General features: G+C 52.5%; 4 protein-coding genes across 4 annotated transcripts; 2 read left to right on the forward strand and 2 right to left on the reverse strand.

The window, feature by feature from the left end:
• Window positions 1–640: 640 nt before the first annotated feature.
• CONPUDRAFT_151047 (uncharacterized protein) lies at window positions 641–995 on the reverse strand (the record flags this gene model as incomplete). The annotated part of the gene is made up of 2 exons (XM_007767641.1): window positions 641–765; window positions 827–995. The coding sequence occupies 2 exons, from the start codon at window positions 993–995 to the stop codon at window positions 641–643; spliced, it is 294 nt and encodes a 97-aa protein (XP_007765831.1).
• A 1,835-nt stretch (window positions 996–2,830) lies between these two features.
• CONPUDRAFT_51145 (kinase-like protein) lies at window positions 2,831–4,462 on the forward strand (the record flags this gene model as incomplete). Its single annotated transcript, XM_007767153.1, has 7 exons — window positions 2,831–2,963; window positions 3,231–3,271; window positions 3,331–3,400; window positions 3,456–3,604; window positions 3,672–3,786; window positions 3,899–4,189; window positions 4,242–4,462. The coding sequence occupies 7 exons, from the start codon at window positions 2,831–2,833 to the stop codon at window positions 4,460–4,462; spliced, it is 1,020 nt and encodes a 339-aa protein (XP_007765343.1).
• Window positions 4,463–5,900: 1,438 nt separating this feature from the next.
• CONPUDRAFT_151049 (uncharacterized protein) lies at window positions 5,901–6,536 on the reverse strand (the record flags this gene model as incomplete). The annotated part of the gene is made up of 1 exon (XM_007767642.1): window positions 5,901–6,536. One exon carries the CDS (start codon window positions 6,534–6,536, stop codon window positions 5,901–5,903), a length of 636 nt encoding a protein of 211 aa, XP_007765832.1.
• Window positions 6,537–9,491: 2,955 nt separating this feature from the next.
• Window positions 9,492–12,579, forward strand: CONPUDRAFT_80512 (high nitrogen upregulated cytochrome P450 monooxygenase 2). The gene is made up of 11 exons (XM_007767294.1): window positions 9,492–9,573; window positions 9,687–10,190; window positions 10,264–10,597; window positions 10,651–10,728; window positions 10,786–11,008; window positions 11,062–11,085; window positions 11,143–11,217; window positions 11,267–11,426; window positions 11,500–11,744; window positions 11,796–11,882; window positions 11,939–12,579. Exons 2-11 carry the CDS (start codon window positions 10,137–10,139, stop codon window positions 12,348–12,350), a joined length of 1,692 nt encoding a protein of 563 aa, XP_007765484.1. The 5' UTR covers window positions 9,492–9,573; window positions 9,687–10,136; the 3' UTR covers window positions 12,351–12,579.
• The last annotated feature ends 2,827 nt before the right edge of the window (window positions 12,580–15,406 follow it).

Genomic DNA, 15,406 nt, shown 5'->3' on the forward strand with positions numbered 1-15,406 from the left:
GGCAGATGTAGGCCACGTTCATCTAGCAAGGCACCACTTCAACTGCTTGCGCGACTCAGCAGACTCGATAAGGCCAGGCTATACTATTTACAGTCCATTCTCTACCTACTACCCAGCAAAGTTAGCTTATGGTCCGATTGTGGCTGAGATACGTACTAGACATGGCGCTTTGCTCCGACAAGGCGTATCGCTGAATCCTTCGCTTCAAAAAGTTTCGTCTGCTCCCCGGCTTGGACGTCTGGCGAGATCGGAAGATATGTGGGTCGTTTCCATAGTGTAACTGCCCAGATGTTGTGATGGAGTTTAAGTCGTGTCGCTGAGTAGTTGTCGCTATTTCATAAGTATGCCGAGATAAAGGTCCTGACAGGTCACGTCCCATCAAGTAAAAGTCGGGTTTTGGCATGATGACTCCAATAATTATGTCGATCCCAGGCTACTTACAACCGCAGGCGTGGCGGTAAAGTATTCATAAGTAATGACATACTAATTATATCTGAATCAAATCTGGATTACAAAGTTACAAGTGGTCGGACTGCTATACATATTGCACGGTGAAAGTATCGATATTAATGACAATCGCATTTGGTTGTCCACTTGGTCGATCAGGACGACTTGATGCTAATTAACCCTTCTTACAGCATTAAACTCCTTCGGACTCAGCCATCTTGTCCAACATGCGATCGGTGGCCATAGGGTCAGGGCGCGGTTGACGAAGACCCAGTTTGGGTGGCTCGCTCAAATCGTCCTGAAGGTCGTTGACTTCACCTAGGTAAATCTTGCGTGTCAATGAAAGGTTTGGCGTAAGGCGGATCATTAGACCACGTACCCTGGGAGACCTTGCCCCTGACCTCGTTGCGCTCCGCATTTATATCCTCCTGGATGGCACCGGTGTCGTCCTTGGGGTTATACCCAGCACGGTCGACCTTCTCGGAGGCGCCTTCGTTGTAGACAAGACCAGCAGAAACTTCGTCGTCTTTGTAGGTGCTGCCGGACATGATGTACTTGACTGATGGGTTTGGTAACTGATAGGAATTTAGAGTGATGTGTTCGTGGCATTTACCTTCCAAGACTTTCAGTTTATATAGTTTCTGTGAACAACGACGCCGCCTAGCGGGCTCGAATGCGTCATGTATGATGGTCCTCTCGACGTCACCTCGATTTCTCTCCGCCAAATGGATTAGAAGCGGCGATGGACCGCGTGCGGGGACATGACGTCGACCCTACACGAATATGTTTCTGCCTTTGACATCAACTTGACATAAAATCGGGGCTCAATCGGGAAGGTAGTGGCCCTTCTTCGATGTGGCGTCAGCCCCTCGTGAAGAGGTCAGACCGGGAGTGAACACGTCGCTTGACAATGAGAGCACTGTTTTCGTCGATATATTCGTGAAGTTTTATGCAAGCGTTCTCTTGGCGTTCTTGAGTGTACGTATCGTGGAAGCGAGGGTAAATGTATCAGCAAGTCTTACTGGCGTAGATTGGATGCGCGTAGATTGGATGCAAGCGCCTAGGACTGTACCGAAGGCATCCCGAGCACGTCAGATTGTGCAGCTAGTGCATCAAAGAGCCTAGATATTTACTGCACACCCACGACGTCCACTCAATTTCTAATGGACAAGTTTAAGGATAGTCGACACACGACTGGAACTTACAAACGAAGCTTGTTTGTGATCCGCGCTGCTTATGAGGAAATGTCAGTCCTGGGCGCATTGGCCCACAATCTTGTCCTGTTACTGTCCCGGTGTTCAACGTTACCAGCTCTCCGTTTATTGAACCAGGCTGGGCTGGTAAGGATAGGGGGGAACAGTTCATCGCATTCGTCGGTCCGATTTACCTACTCGCGAATTTGCTACAGCCTTCGGGTAGCACTATATAGACATGAGAAAACAGTAAGGCTGATGCACAGGATACCGGACAGCAGGGAACACCTTGCATCTTCCACTAGCACACGCGAAGAGCTTGTGAGATTTGTTTGTGGTGCAAGGTTTCCGGTCATACAACACTGAATGCAAGATAAAGGCCGTCCAGGTCCAACAAATCATAACATGGAAACGGGTTTGCACGAGGAACAAGGAAATTTTTGAGTAGATGGTCCTGACATGAAACAATCATGAAACAGGAAGTATCACCGGCGGCTAGAAACGTGCGTACATTGTACATGCGCAAGGCCACAAGGTGCTCCGAAAACAAGTCTCGGAGAAGTTCTTACATACCACGTTTTGCATACCCAGTGGGTCTAGAGCGTAAGTTTTTGAGGATGAAGCCAGAGAACGAGATTCACAAAGTTTGAGGTCTCGTTCTGTCTAGACAGATAACGGATCACTCCCCTTCGAAGGTTTAACCTGGTTTAACCCGCTGGATCAGTAATAACACCGACACCCGGTTCCTGGGGCGAATTGTCTAAGCCGGTACCTTGGTCTTGGGTGTACCGCTTGATCTAAGTATGGACATACATGAGTTGTCTGTCGTCTACCCCAGAGACTTGAAGTCTGCCCTGTCTCGGACCTACGTGCACATATCAGCGAGCCGGTCAGGCGCTGCAATCGATAATCAAGGGCATTTCGACGCCCAGAGTCAATTGGGAATAATGAGACATTCGGAAGTCACACTGCAAGCGCGCGTCTCGGGGACAACGTGGTTATGGGGAAGCCCACGAATATGGCAGGTTGAAAGTCCGCCCGTCCCTCTTTTCTCCTCCCGTCGCTCTCGCTGCACACAGCTTTCCAAGCACCCCCTCCTCCTCCGCTTCCCCTCCTCCCGTCCCCCTACCTTTAACCATCCAATACTTCGAGCTGGAGTCAGCAATCACCCTCCCCTTTCTTGAACTTCGATGACTACCCCCCATGTTATTGCCTCCTCGTCCGCCCACCACTCCCAAAGCACAACCTCAAACGGCATCGTCGGAAACCACTTCCGAGTCGGCAAGAAGATAGGCGAAGGGTCCTTTGGAGTTGTCTTTGAAGGTATGTATTGCCCTTTACCCTTCAAGCTTTCAGCGGTTCTCGCTGGGGGTTACCTGCCTGGAGACGCCAAGCGAGGCTTTCGGCCGCAGTACGCCGCGCAGTCGTACGACTCGCGACATATCATTGACCGTGCTGCTTCACGGGCCCTGCCACCGTCTGCAGCGCTGTAGACGCTGGGTGCCCTTCCACGCCTTTCCCACTCCCATTCGGATCTTGCAATTCATCTGTGTTCGCTATAGGCGCTTGCTCACGCTGACTCCACCTCAGGCACCAAGCTTGTTACCAACCAACCTGTCGCAATCAAATTCGTAAGTCGCTCTTTCACTCTCGCGGAGTGACGCAGCGCTCACTCGCGGACGACTCGCAGGAGCCGCGCAAGTCTGATGCACCGCAGCTGCGCGATGAGTTCCGTTCATACCGGACTCTGAATGGCACAGGTACGCACCTCAATGGTATCTCATGTCTCATGATCGTGGCTCACACAGACACCAGTCGGCGTCCCCCAAGTACATCACTTCGGTCAAGAAGGACTGCACAATGTCCTAGTGATCGACCTTCTCGGCCCTAACCTCGAGGACCTTTTTGACATGTGCGGACGCAAGTTCACCTTGAAGACCGTTTGCATGGCCGCCAAGCAAATGGTCTGTTGAAGGCGTTTTGATGGCCGTCTGTCTGGCGATGATGCTAAAGACGTAAATTTCCTTGCAGCTCACCCGCATACAATCCGTCCACGACAAGTCTCTCATTTATCGTGACATCAAACCTGACAACTTCCTCATCGGCGTCCCTGGCACAAAGACGGCCAACACTATTCACATTATCGGTGTGTGTTGTTTTCTATTTCATTCCTCGTGTGCACTGCGTGGGCATCTATATGTCCGCCTTATGTCCTTGCAAAGTGAAGCAGTTTTATTCATAATCTTTATGTATTTCAGATTTTGGCATGGCGAAACATTATAGAGATCCCAAGACCAAAGTGCACATTCCATATCGCGAGCGGAAGTCGCTGTCTGGTACAGCACGTTACATGTCGATTAATACCCATTTGGGTCGCGAGCAGTCGCGACGGGATGACCTGGAATCTCTGGGCCATGTATTTATGTACTTCTTGCGTGGCGGACTGCCATGGCAAGGTCTTCGGGCTGCCACGAACAAGCAAAAGTACGAGAAGATTGGAGAGAAGAAACAGACTACTCCGATCTCCGAACTTTGCGAGAGCTTCCCTGGTGTGTATTTCTGACCACGCGATAAATATATCATGTGCTGATTAATATACAGAGGAGTTTGGAATTTACATGAACTATGTTCGGAAGCTTGGATTCGAAGAATCCCCAGACTACGATTTCTTGCGCGACCTTTTTAGTAAAGTCCTCAAGAATCTCAACGAGGATGAAGACGGCGTATACGACTGGATGTTGCTTAACAATGGGCGAGGCTGGGAGGCCGGAGGGGTGCGTACAGTGATTTCCATTACCTCCTTGCAACTGACTCTTGACTAGTCCTCCGCTTCGCTTTTGGCACAGGCTCATGCCACCGCCGCCGGTTCGCCTCACACACCTCGTCACCGTGACCCCAACCGGCGGCCGCGCCATCCCGCCGATGGATCACCAGCGAACCCTGTTGTTTTGTCGCCGAGTGCGGCACATGTCAAGAGCAGCCGGCGGCCTGGCACTCGCGAGGCCCAGGGCGGACGAGACAGTACTGTTCAGGCCATTGCACCAGTCAGCCGCCGAGCGAGCCAGGCCCGCGATTCCTCGGCTCTCCCACCTGCTCATCCGTATGCATCTGCGCCGAGCCCCTCGGGCTACCGTGCAAGCAATGGCGTGAACGGCGTAAACGGCGTTTATGGGAGAAACTCGCCCATCCCACCGAACTCCCATCCAGGGATGGGCAACGGGCTTCCGGGAAGGACAGAACCTTCCGATGCGTACCTATATGGCCAGCCTCACCAGGGTGTCAAGAACCTCACCGCTTCTCGGGAGGACACCACCGCCGGCACGCCCATCCGGGATGCTCAGGCGCGCAACATGGCCATGTTCGAAGAGAGTCAGCGGCGTGGGATCGATGATATGGACGATGATAGACACCCGAGGCGGCGGGGCTTCCTCGGCTGCTTGTTCTGTTTCCGTTAGTCGGAGATCTTACTTACACCCTTGCCGCTACGCCTACGTCGTGCTTCTTGCTGCGGTAAGTAGTTGCATGCTGCGATGCCGTTTTTGTGCTGACGGCTTATTCGATAGACATGACTGCTATTATCACTCACGATTCATGGTCACGATCTCTTGCAAGCCACTGCCGCGCTACACATAAGATACCTATTTATTCCATCACAGTTCCTCATTCACAACGCCGTTTTCGCTTCAATACACATTTCCGTTGGTGCATATGGCTGCCTTCAATTTCGCTCCGCACATACCCTATCCGATCGTTTTTCTGCTTTTAGGTCTCCCACTTGCCGCTAACACTCCTTCACTGTCCATTCATATCCATCTTCATTTCCATCCAACACCCACCAGCCAACACACCGCCCGCGTTACCGTACATATCTTCCACCCGTCTTTGCTCATGCATTCGTGTATTGCATTGTCGCTACCTTAGTCGTGCAAGGCCGCGCCTCATTACCACTGGCTTTTCGCTTTTTAATGGAAAAAACTTGCATATACATTGTCTCCGTCGTGGTTCGCAGAAAATCGGACACAGAAAATTGGACAAGCCAGGCAAAAGTCTAATTGAATACTGAACACTATGACACTGGTAGCAGTCACAAAACACGCTATGTTACAAGGCAGGCATTAAAATCTTATTAGTCCAGCTTTACTTATTGGTTTCCGCGATGAGCATACTTCCTCTTCTCTGAGACCACGCATCCTTCCATCCTCTCTCGCGTCGTGCGTCCATGGAGTCCTTCCTCCATTGAGTTGAATCTTCCTCATCAGTTTATTTCCGCTCCTTCCAAGCCTGGTCGACACCCAATTTAGACCACTTGGGAGCAACGTCGGAATCCGGCTGGGGGTTCCTGTCCGCGAGCTGTCCCAATTCTCCCTGCCTCGTGCCCTCCTTGTCCATGAGACCCAGGCCGCCCTGGCCGCCGCCCCGCTTGCCCATCTCACCAGGCGCCTCCCCGTGCCTGACGGCTGCGCTCTCGCCGACGCCCCAGGCGTTCATGAGCACCCTGCGCGTCGTGTTGGGGTGCGGCGGGCTCGCGCTCGTCGAGCTGTGCGCGCCGCTTGGGTTGGGCGCCGAGGTCTCTTGATAGGTGTCGTATGGCGCTGAGGTGGGGAAGGCGCCCGAGGGGACCTCGTACGGCGTGTGCGCGGGGTCGGGCTCTGAGACGACGTATGTGCGCGGGGCACCTGGCGAGGGAGGCTCCTCGGAGACGTAGGAGTCTTGCTTCTCGTAGGAGGAGGTGATGTGCGACACGGTGGAGGATGAGCTCGGCGGGTTGGTGAGCGGGGAATGGGCGGAGTTGAGCACGGTGAATGGGGAGTGGAAGGAGCGCTTCTGGGTTGCGATGCTGCTAGTGGGCGCTCCGCGGAACACAGGGCGGACGGCAGCACGAGCGTAGGTTTGCATTATGCGAAAAGTCATGATTAATTGTGCGTTGGTGGTTGTGGGGTGGGTGGGGGTGTGGTGAAGAGAGAGAGGACTATCGAGTCTGGGGTACAATGGACGTTTAAAGATGAGGTCACACCACGTGTGAATGTTGGGGAGAATAATTCCGCGACTGCTCCCGCGCGCTCGTACGACTTTGTCTCAGCCACTTGTAGGCTTGCGCGTCGAGCAGGATACAACGTTGGGGCGAGCAACATCGAACGATCTGCAAGTCATATCATTCTCTTGACGGTCTTGATATGTAGCGCCTTGTTACTGAGGGGCTGTCGAGAATCAAGTTGATGGCCGGGAAGCGTTCGTGATGTGGATAATTGCCTCACTTCACTCACCTCACACATTCTTTTTGCAAGGTTTCATTTAAGTGCTAACTTCGAACCATTCAACAGCGACTCGCATGACCATTAAACAGAGTTAAGCGCGTGCAACGCCTAACCATGGGTATGGCCGGTGGGCACGACCTGACACGACACTGCCAGGAACTCTCCATTAGAACCACGTTTACCTCGATCTTGCGTCTCACTGAATCTTCAAAACTCTACAATACTTCGTTCCTTCGTGACATCCACGCAGCTCTTCATTCATAAGCAAAATGTAAGGAACGACTCTCCACCAATGACTGTTGATCACGATATGTTTAGGCTTCGGAGGGCAACGTTGGCAACCCCCGGTTAAGTTGACCTGGACAATAATAACGTATGAGCCCTGGTTACGATATCTCTGACCGCTCACCAGACCCAAGTAAACCAGTGCGTAGGAGCTGCTGACCTTGCGCCACTAACCCAGTGCTCTTCCTCTACCTGCAGTAGAGTTTCTCCTCTGGTTCTGTGACTCCTTTCGACTCGGCAGCGGCGACTTCCGGTCGTCATTTGGCCTTCGTCACCATCACAGACTGGCCGGTGGCTTATCTGATGCACGAAAGGTCTGGACCGGCTAGGTTAAATTTGCTCCTCGGACTCGGGCAGGCGCTAACGCGCGTTTCTCGACGCTGGACGAGCACCGTGTGAGGCTGGCCGCAACGTACGTCGCTGACAGGCCTGCAATATATGTTTATGGGGAAAGGCCACTTCTCGGTATCTGAAAACATCGTTCTGCCGGATTCCCGACGCATCCCTTTCCAACCAACCAGAGCTTGCGCAGTCTCCGAGTCCGAAGTCGCTCATGTGGCTGGCTGCATGTGAGTGACGAGCCCAATAGACTTCAATAGAAAGTCACCCATACTTCTTTCTGAAGTGCCACCAGATTCGACGTTCAAAACTTTTCTTTCGTCACCTGAAGGATGGAGATCACGAAGACGAATCAGCGAAGTGCGTGCTCTTAGACATCTCCCGAAGAACGTACTTATCTACGTTTGCACAGTATGGTGAAGCTACGCCCTTCCGGTTCTGTTCTTGGACTTGAGATTCCGTCTCCGTCGCAACGGCACGACGAAGGACCAACATGCCATGTAAGGGACCTTCAGACTCTCCACCGCCAAGATCCAGCACTGATCTAGCACGAATGATCTCAGGGCGTTGTCTCCGCGGATCTTTGAGACTGTAAAGCTAAAACGCCGTGAGCTGTACACCGCTGCCTGTCAGAGTTTATCTTCTTACCGGTTGACAGTTTCTGATTTCGGGGTAGGATCCACCCGGCGTTGATCTACAGGCGATTTGCCCAATGCGAGCTATCGAAGCGACCTTACCGTTCCTTTAACCGTTTGTAGGTCATTTCAGGTCATTTCCGTCTGGCAGGAAGTGATGGCTGCCGCCAGACCCAGATGCCTGCCCCTGTCGTTGCGAATCACAGGTAAGCATGCAGCCTTACTTTCCGCCCGCATATAAACCTAAAAATCAGCTCGTTGTCGGTGAATGCGGCAAATCTCGATGATCTTCCACGATGGGTTCAGGCCCGCCTGGTGCGAGGCACGGCAGCACCACCGCCTGAAATTGCCCGCGTCACGTTAAAAAAATTCCTGTGGATCGGTGTCATGTCAAAACAAAAGGCAGGCAGATTCTGACAGTCCATCTCTTCACAGATGTCAGCGCACCGCGCGGAGAACGACGTGGAGCCTCGCGTTATGAAGGATCACCAGGTCGAGACCTGAGCTCGCCATAATTAAACGAACGTTCTTAATGAACCTGGTCCGATCGTGGTCAGGGTGGTCCCTAAAACGCGAACACGAGCGTGCGGGTCGTCGCAGCCCCTAGTTTTGCTGAGATTCAAGGTTTGCACTTTGGTGTGCTGTGTTCTATGAGGGGCGAGTTGCTGTTTCGTCCACAAGCGCATCCGCGCCGCATACGATGGGGCCGCGGGATTGATTGAAACGACAAACGGAGAGGCGGTATGCACGTCGTTGTGTTCGCATATGTTCTGATGTGAGCTCGGTTGTGACGGCGGTCCGAGGGACTCGACGATGTTCGGCTGGATAAATTTGCTTCATGTGTTTTTTTGTGAGATGAGCTATCAGAGTTCGAACTTCGCCAAGTTCTGCCATTTTGGCATTGCCAATTCTCTCTCTTCTTCGGTGCAATGCGGCCGGTCAAGAATGTCATGCAATCTTAGATATCAGAAGAAACTATCCATGTGTACCACGTAGGACCGCCAAATGCAGAGGAAGGATCCTCAGTGGCTGGCTGTGGCCACAAGCCAGAGTTGCCATATAAGCAGCAGGTCGTTCTAACAAGCCAAATACAGTGCGTCATAACAGACAACAAAAGGTAATTTCCGAGCCGAGTCAGCGTGGGTACGAGATGCCATACTGAGAAAGAGGCAGAGTGGATTTTGACAGGTTCGAGCACTCTCTCGTGTCTCGACGCGCAAGTCGAGTTGGGTGAGCCCTGGAGCGAGGGGAAGCTGGCGAATGTCATGCATGACGAGGCATGTTGATGCTGAAACAGAAGGCTGGCTGCTTCGGTGCATCATGATACTCGCGGCGCCCATGGCATTGCTCGCATAGGCAGGCACACGAGGACTTCTTGACTTGTTCATTAAGATCTTAAGTCCACGGACATAACCTCAGGTGAGCTGTATCACTCGGCACTAGTCCGTCCACCCCATCCGCGACCGCGGCGACGGCTGCCTTTTCCTGATGCCCGGCTGAACCTAACCGATACCTTTTTTCTGTCCTGACAGGCGCGATGATTGGGACGTTGCCCCATTCTTTTTTCAGAGCTTCCTTTCCAGAAGCACGGGTGGGGTGGTCACTAGCCACTCCTCAGCCACAGCGCCATTAGCCATCAATCTACTGCTTATTTGCTCGAATCACGACCACAGGAAACCGCAGTGTTGGCGGGTTTCGCTCTTAAAGCCACCTTATCCGATCACAACCCTTATGTCCCTGGAGGGGTGTCTGACGGCGCCAAACGAACCCTCGCCCGATTCCTGGAGCTGCTCCTTTTGATCAGCATTCTTTCCGAGTCTAGTCGCCCTGAACAATCGGACACGAAGATCCTGTTCTCCGGCTTCCGACATATATCCCCTCCCCTACTGCGAGCTGTCCGGGCAGTTTATAAACCACGGAAAACGCGTCTTGGCTCGTCTCATCTCATCTCAACTCTCCCCGCCCTCCTCATGAGATCAATTATGTCCCTCTTCGCCCTCAAAGACTGCTGTCTCACAACAGTGGCAGCCGGCTTGGTAAGTCTTCACTCGGCCTCCCCCGACCGCCCATGCTTATTGTTCTGAATATGGAACGCCTCCATCACTTCAGTGCTGCTATCTTTTCTTCAAGCGTTGGGAGCCAACATCCCCGCGTCTGCACTTCGTGTTCCTCGTCTTCGTACCATGCCTCCTCGACCTCGCACTCCGCGACCGATTCTCATCTTTTCTGCGCGCCGCACTCTTCATCCACACAATCTACTTGTCGACCGTTCTGGGCTCCGTGGCGCTGTACCGCCTCTCTTCGTATCACCCGCTCGCCAGTTATCCCGGCCCGACCATGTGCAAGCTGACCAAGTTCTGGATGGCGTGGATGTCTTCTGATGGCAAGCAGCACCTCTATGTCCAATCCCTGCACAACGAATACGGGGATATCGTGCGAATTGGTGAGCACAAACTCAAAACTTTCCGATCCTGAGCCCTGACGGCCCCTTGAAAGGTCCCAATGAAGTATCCATACGAGATGTGAACGCTATCAACTCTCTGGTAGGGACGGCTGGGTGCCCGAAAGGCCCACGTAAGTCACATTCCATATTATTGTATTGGGTTTGCGTTCTAATCGGACTGAACTTAGATTGGGATGGACGAATGGCTGAGCAGAAGGACACGAGGGCGCTCATCGGCATCAGGGATAACGCGGAACATACTCGGCGGCGACGACCATGGAAGAGGGCGTTTGATACGACCGCGTTGGCCGACTATGGGATCATAATGGAGAGGCGACTGCGACAGCTGCTCTCGAGCTTCGAGCGCCGCAAGCAGCCGGTAGATATGGCTGAGCGTCTCAGCTGCTTCACGTATGTCTCCTCTCCCTTATTCGCGCAGGCAACCGCTGACAGTTTGAGCGCAGTTTCGACTTCATGAGCGACATGGCGTACGTGCCCGGATCTCTTGGCTACGAAGACGTTGACTAACTTAAGCTCATCCACAGTTTCGGTGGAGGGTCTGAGATGATCCGCGATGGAGACGTTGATAACACATGGAAGCTGTTCGATAGCGGTTTACCGTAAGTCATATGTCTATTTTTCCTGCTTTATTTCTGGAACACCTCGCAGGCTAGCACTCGTCCTCTCCCATGTCCCTTGGCTCGGACAGTACTACGTGATGCTGCCAAGAGTAGGCCACGCTCTCAAGAAGTTCCGCACGTTTTGTCAGGATCGCGCCAGGCTGAGACAGAAGGAAGGGTCACAGGTTAAGGACCTCTTTCACTATTTGGTTCGTATTTCTCTCGTATTATGCCACCATCCTCTCACGACGGTGTTTTTAACCATTTTTCTTTTGTTCTCAGATTGACGAGGCTGGGGTTGAGAGCACTCCGCCTACGTTTGCTGAGGTGATGGCTGATGGTGTGCTTGCCATCGTCGCGGGGGCCGATACGACCGCCACCGTGCTCAGCAGCTTGTTCTGGGCTCTGTCCACCCATCCGGAGGCGTATCACCAGCTGCAGGCCGAAGTCGATCGATGGTTCCCCGCAGGAAGCGACGCATGGGATGTCGGCCGCCAGGCAGAGATGCCCTACCTGAATGCCGTAATGTAAGTCAATTGTTGTCCAATCGCATGAAGCAGATCTGAATGTTTCCCCAGCAATGAAGCACTGCGGCTATATCCGGCTGTCATGGGGGGTAGCCAACGTGGAGTCGTTGATCATGGAGGTCGATTGGTGGGGCCATAGTGAGTTACTCTTTTATCTCTGGAGAGTGGGGTAAGGGTTAACGTGTCAACCCCAGTTTCCTGCCTGAAGGAACCAGCGCATTGATACACTTCTACTCGATGCACCGCGACCCGCGCTACTTCTCGCCCAAGCCAGACGCATTCTGGCCTGAGCGGTGGCTGACGCCCGAGCAGCGGTCCGCGCTGCCGTCGCCGTCTGGTGCGAAATGCTTGGACAAGTATGGCTATGTGCACAACACGTCGGCGTTCTTGCCCTTCTCGTACGGGCCGATGAACTGCGTCGGCAAGCGACTGGCGTATCACGAGATGCGCGCCGTCGTCACGATGCTGGTGCAGCGCTTCGATTTCCGTCTTGCAGATGGGTACAGTCCAGACACCTGGGAGCACGACCTCAAGGACTACTGGGTCGCTACGAGGGGAGAGCTGCCCATGGCCTTATCTCCACGGGAATCATTTCGAGGTGTTTAGACATCTCTCGCTTCCGCTGTGATGTATTGCTCTTTTTATTTTCACGACCGCGCTTATCGCGCTCCGGATTATGTATGATTATCAGCGTAACGTACAGCTACTTTACCTACTTTATACTTGTATATGATAGTAGACTCGCATTGATCAGATTGGCGATGGTCGGACAGCGTCAGCGTCGCTTTATCGTAATGCAACATGTTGGTGTGCGAATGGATCAACGATTTATGCCTAATGAATCATCTCCTTGGCAAGTGTCGAAGGTAAACATCATGCCTGAATCAGAAATGAGCTGTCAAAGCGCGGAAATAGCGGACGAAGGCGAAATTATGATCAATTTTCATGTATACTTCACGAGTGCAATGTACAGCGTTTGTTCGGGTGGGTCATTGTTATAGACTTATTATTGGGGCCTAGTACCAATTTAAACAGCCACCGCGTCGCGCCCACGAGAGCCCACGAGTTCAGTGGCCATTGGACTGATCGAGATCAAGCTGGACAATGTGGCCATAATTAGCCTCGGCACCTAGCTGGCTCAACCGATAGGGGTGCCTTGCCCAAAGAGGCATCATCAAGTTCGGTGTGTGGCACTGTGTGCTTGGGTTTCTGTTTTTCCCTCCCTCATCACAAGTCTCACTTCGCAATCTCGCGACTGGCTGCTTACCTAGTATATGCGCGAATTAGTAACGTCCAATGTCTCGTTGGCCGGCTCCAGAGCCTCGGGGATCAGGACGAAGCCGAAGCTAGGAAAGTGAAGCTAACCTGCTCTCATCGATTCTCAACCCTCTCCATCCCATCTTTAGAAAGCCTTCTGCACGAGCCCGGGTCCAACAACAGCCCGCGTGTCGGCGGACTTGATTTGTGCCCGAGCGCAGCAGCTTTGAGACTGCGAAGCTGGGCGTGCTTCTTCGAGTTCTTACCCTGACGATCCTTCCTTCAAAACTTTGAGACCTTCTTCGTTGTTCGCCTTCCTAAGCAAATGTTATTTAAAATTTGAGCTTGTTTGGCGAGAAAGGCAAGAAAGGCAACGGTACGAATTCATTAATTATGCAGAAGCAGCGCGATCATATTGGCCATTTACAGAACGCGTTTTCAATATCAGTTGAGTCAGGGGATTTGTTCGATGTGCCTTGGACTCCTTGATGATCACGAGGATGCTTCCATCTGGCGCTGTGGCTGCTCCGAGTGCCTCACCTGCGTCAGCAACCGGATGCTCTGATAACGCAGAAGACATGTCAGAAGCGTTCTCCGCGCTGACGAGAATGGTTTCAAGTTGCCGAGATCCCATCTTCCCCGCGTCAACCGAACACACACACATGTACAGGAAGTATGGCTCTGGCTCTCTAGTCCGCGGATTTCAGGCGTCAAGTTCTTTTTCTCTTTTGGACGACACACACGCACGAAACGCTGACGAAACGCCCATTTACTTCTCGCGCCGTAACGCCATCACAACCATGCCGCCAGGTGCCAGGAGAAATGGAGAATGTGAAGGCCACTGGCGCCGGCTGGCAACTTGTCAAACGTTCATTAGCACTGGTGAGGTCGCCGTCGCCCCCCCAATCTCGATGGAGCGGTGATGCTGCGCCCTCCGCGGCTGAAAAACTTTCCTGGTCCGGACCGTTCATTGGAGCCTTACATGTGTACGAGTCAACTTTGTCAGGAGTGCCGATCAGGGTAGCTCTCAGTGCCCTGAAGGCTTGCACAGATGGAGAATTGGTGCCCACTGGCAGGGCAGGGTTTGCAGTGCGTCTTCGTCACTGAATCTAGGTGTTAATCTCGCGAGGCTCGGGTATGGGGTAGGGCCGGGGCTGACATAGGATCGATGCAACGTCGTTGGTGGAAGGAACGGTCCGTTTTGTCTCCTTCTTAGGCTTATGAAACGATGTGCCTTGAATTAAGTAAACTAAAAGCGTCATCGGGCTGATGAAGGGCCACGAAGTTCGCTGAAAACAGAACATACAAACAACGAACGGGCCCGGGGCTGCTTCCTAGCCTCTGCTCAGTTTATTACTTCGCGAATCTCGGCGGCCGACTTGACGAATAACGCTCGCATACAACAAACGTGCTTTTGCGCCGCTACCCACAGCAGGTATGTCGTAGCCGAGCGGAAGCGCGACACGAATACAAACGCTAGTATCTTCTTATCTAACCTCAAGCTCTATGCATATGCATTAAAATTTCTATTATCTAGGCTAATTTTGTATCCCCAGAGATCTTTAATGATTACCATTACACGACGGCGACCACGAAAACAGAGCTGCACAACCTAGAAATGCTGTTCCTATGGGCTATTGCATAGATGTACCGACACGTCCTGGCGGAAGGTCTCCCCGAGCATCAGGAAAACGCCGTACTGAAACATATACATTGGTAGTCCGAGGAGAGATAAAACCTGGTGTCGAAGATCTTTTGCTGTGTATAGCACGTAGAGCTGATTAGGAGCCCTGTAGTCCTCCCTAATGTCAGAACGCCCGGATCATTCGTCTTAGCCCCGGCAGCAGCACATCTTCGTGATACAGCATGAAACGAAACTCGATACAAAACCTTGAAGGTGATACTATATTCATAAGACTGTTGCGATAGGATAAGCCTAAAGCCGAGGACTGGATCATTCATGTTGAATAAAGCGAGACGAGAATGACACGACGTCAGTCTCGGCGTCATGAGTAAAGTCACGTGCTCTCCGCAGCGCGCTGACTGAGGCTACTCCTGTTGTAATGAATTTAGTAGTCGGACGGAGCTACACTTGAAACCGATGGCAAGCCGTGCCCATAGAATTCGTATGAGTAATCTAAAGTAGAGGAGGCCTATAGCCCCTACAAACTAGTAGTATAAATAATAGACGAACTCGAGCGAGGAAAACTCAGCTCGCACTGCTCTCATCTGCTGTGTGATTTCTCAACCTAAGTGGTTATGAGCCCCGCACGTTTCTAAACCCCCATCCTCGTACATGCCGACAAACTTGCATCTCGGGTATAACGACCCGCTCTCACGCCTCACTTCTCTATATCCGTCTCGCGCGGCATCCCCAGACATGTCCAACCCCAATCCGGACAGCG

The sequence above is a fragment of the Coniophora puteana genome (genome assembly GCF_000271625.1).
Source record: "Coniophora puteana RWD-64-598 SS2 unplaced genomic scaffold CONPUscaffold_3, whole genome shotgun sequence".
NCBI classification, from domain to species: Eukaryota; Fungi; Basidiomycota; class Agaricomycetes; order Boletales; family Coniophoraceae; genus Coniophora; species Coniophora puteana.

What these genes read in the sequence shown, in the direction of transcription:
- CONPUDRAFT_80512 (XM_007767294.1), top strand. Translation starts at nt 10,137, where the DNA reads ATGTCCCTCTTCGCCCTCAAAGACTGCTGTCTCACAACAGTGGCAGCC. An exon ending in TGGGTGCCCGAAAGGCCCAC is followed by an intron (nt 10,729 to 10,785) that starts GTAAGTCACATT and finishes GACTGAACTTAG; the next exon opens with ATTGGGATGGACGAATGGCT. An exon ending in AGGACCTCTTTCACTATTTG is followed by an intron (nt 11,427 to 11,499) that starts GTTCGTATTTCT and finishes TTTTGTTCTCAG; the next exon opens with ATTGACGAGGCTGGGGTTGA.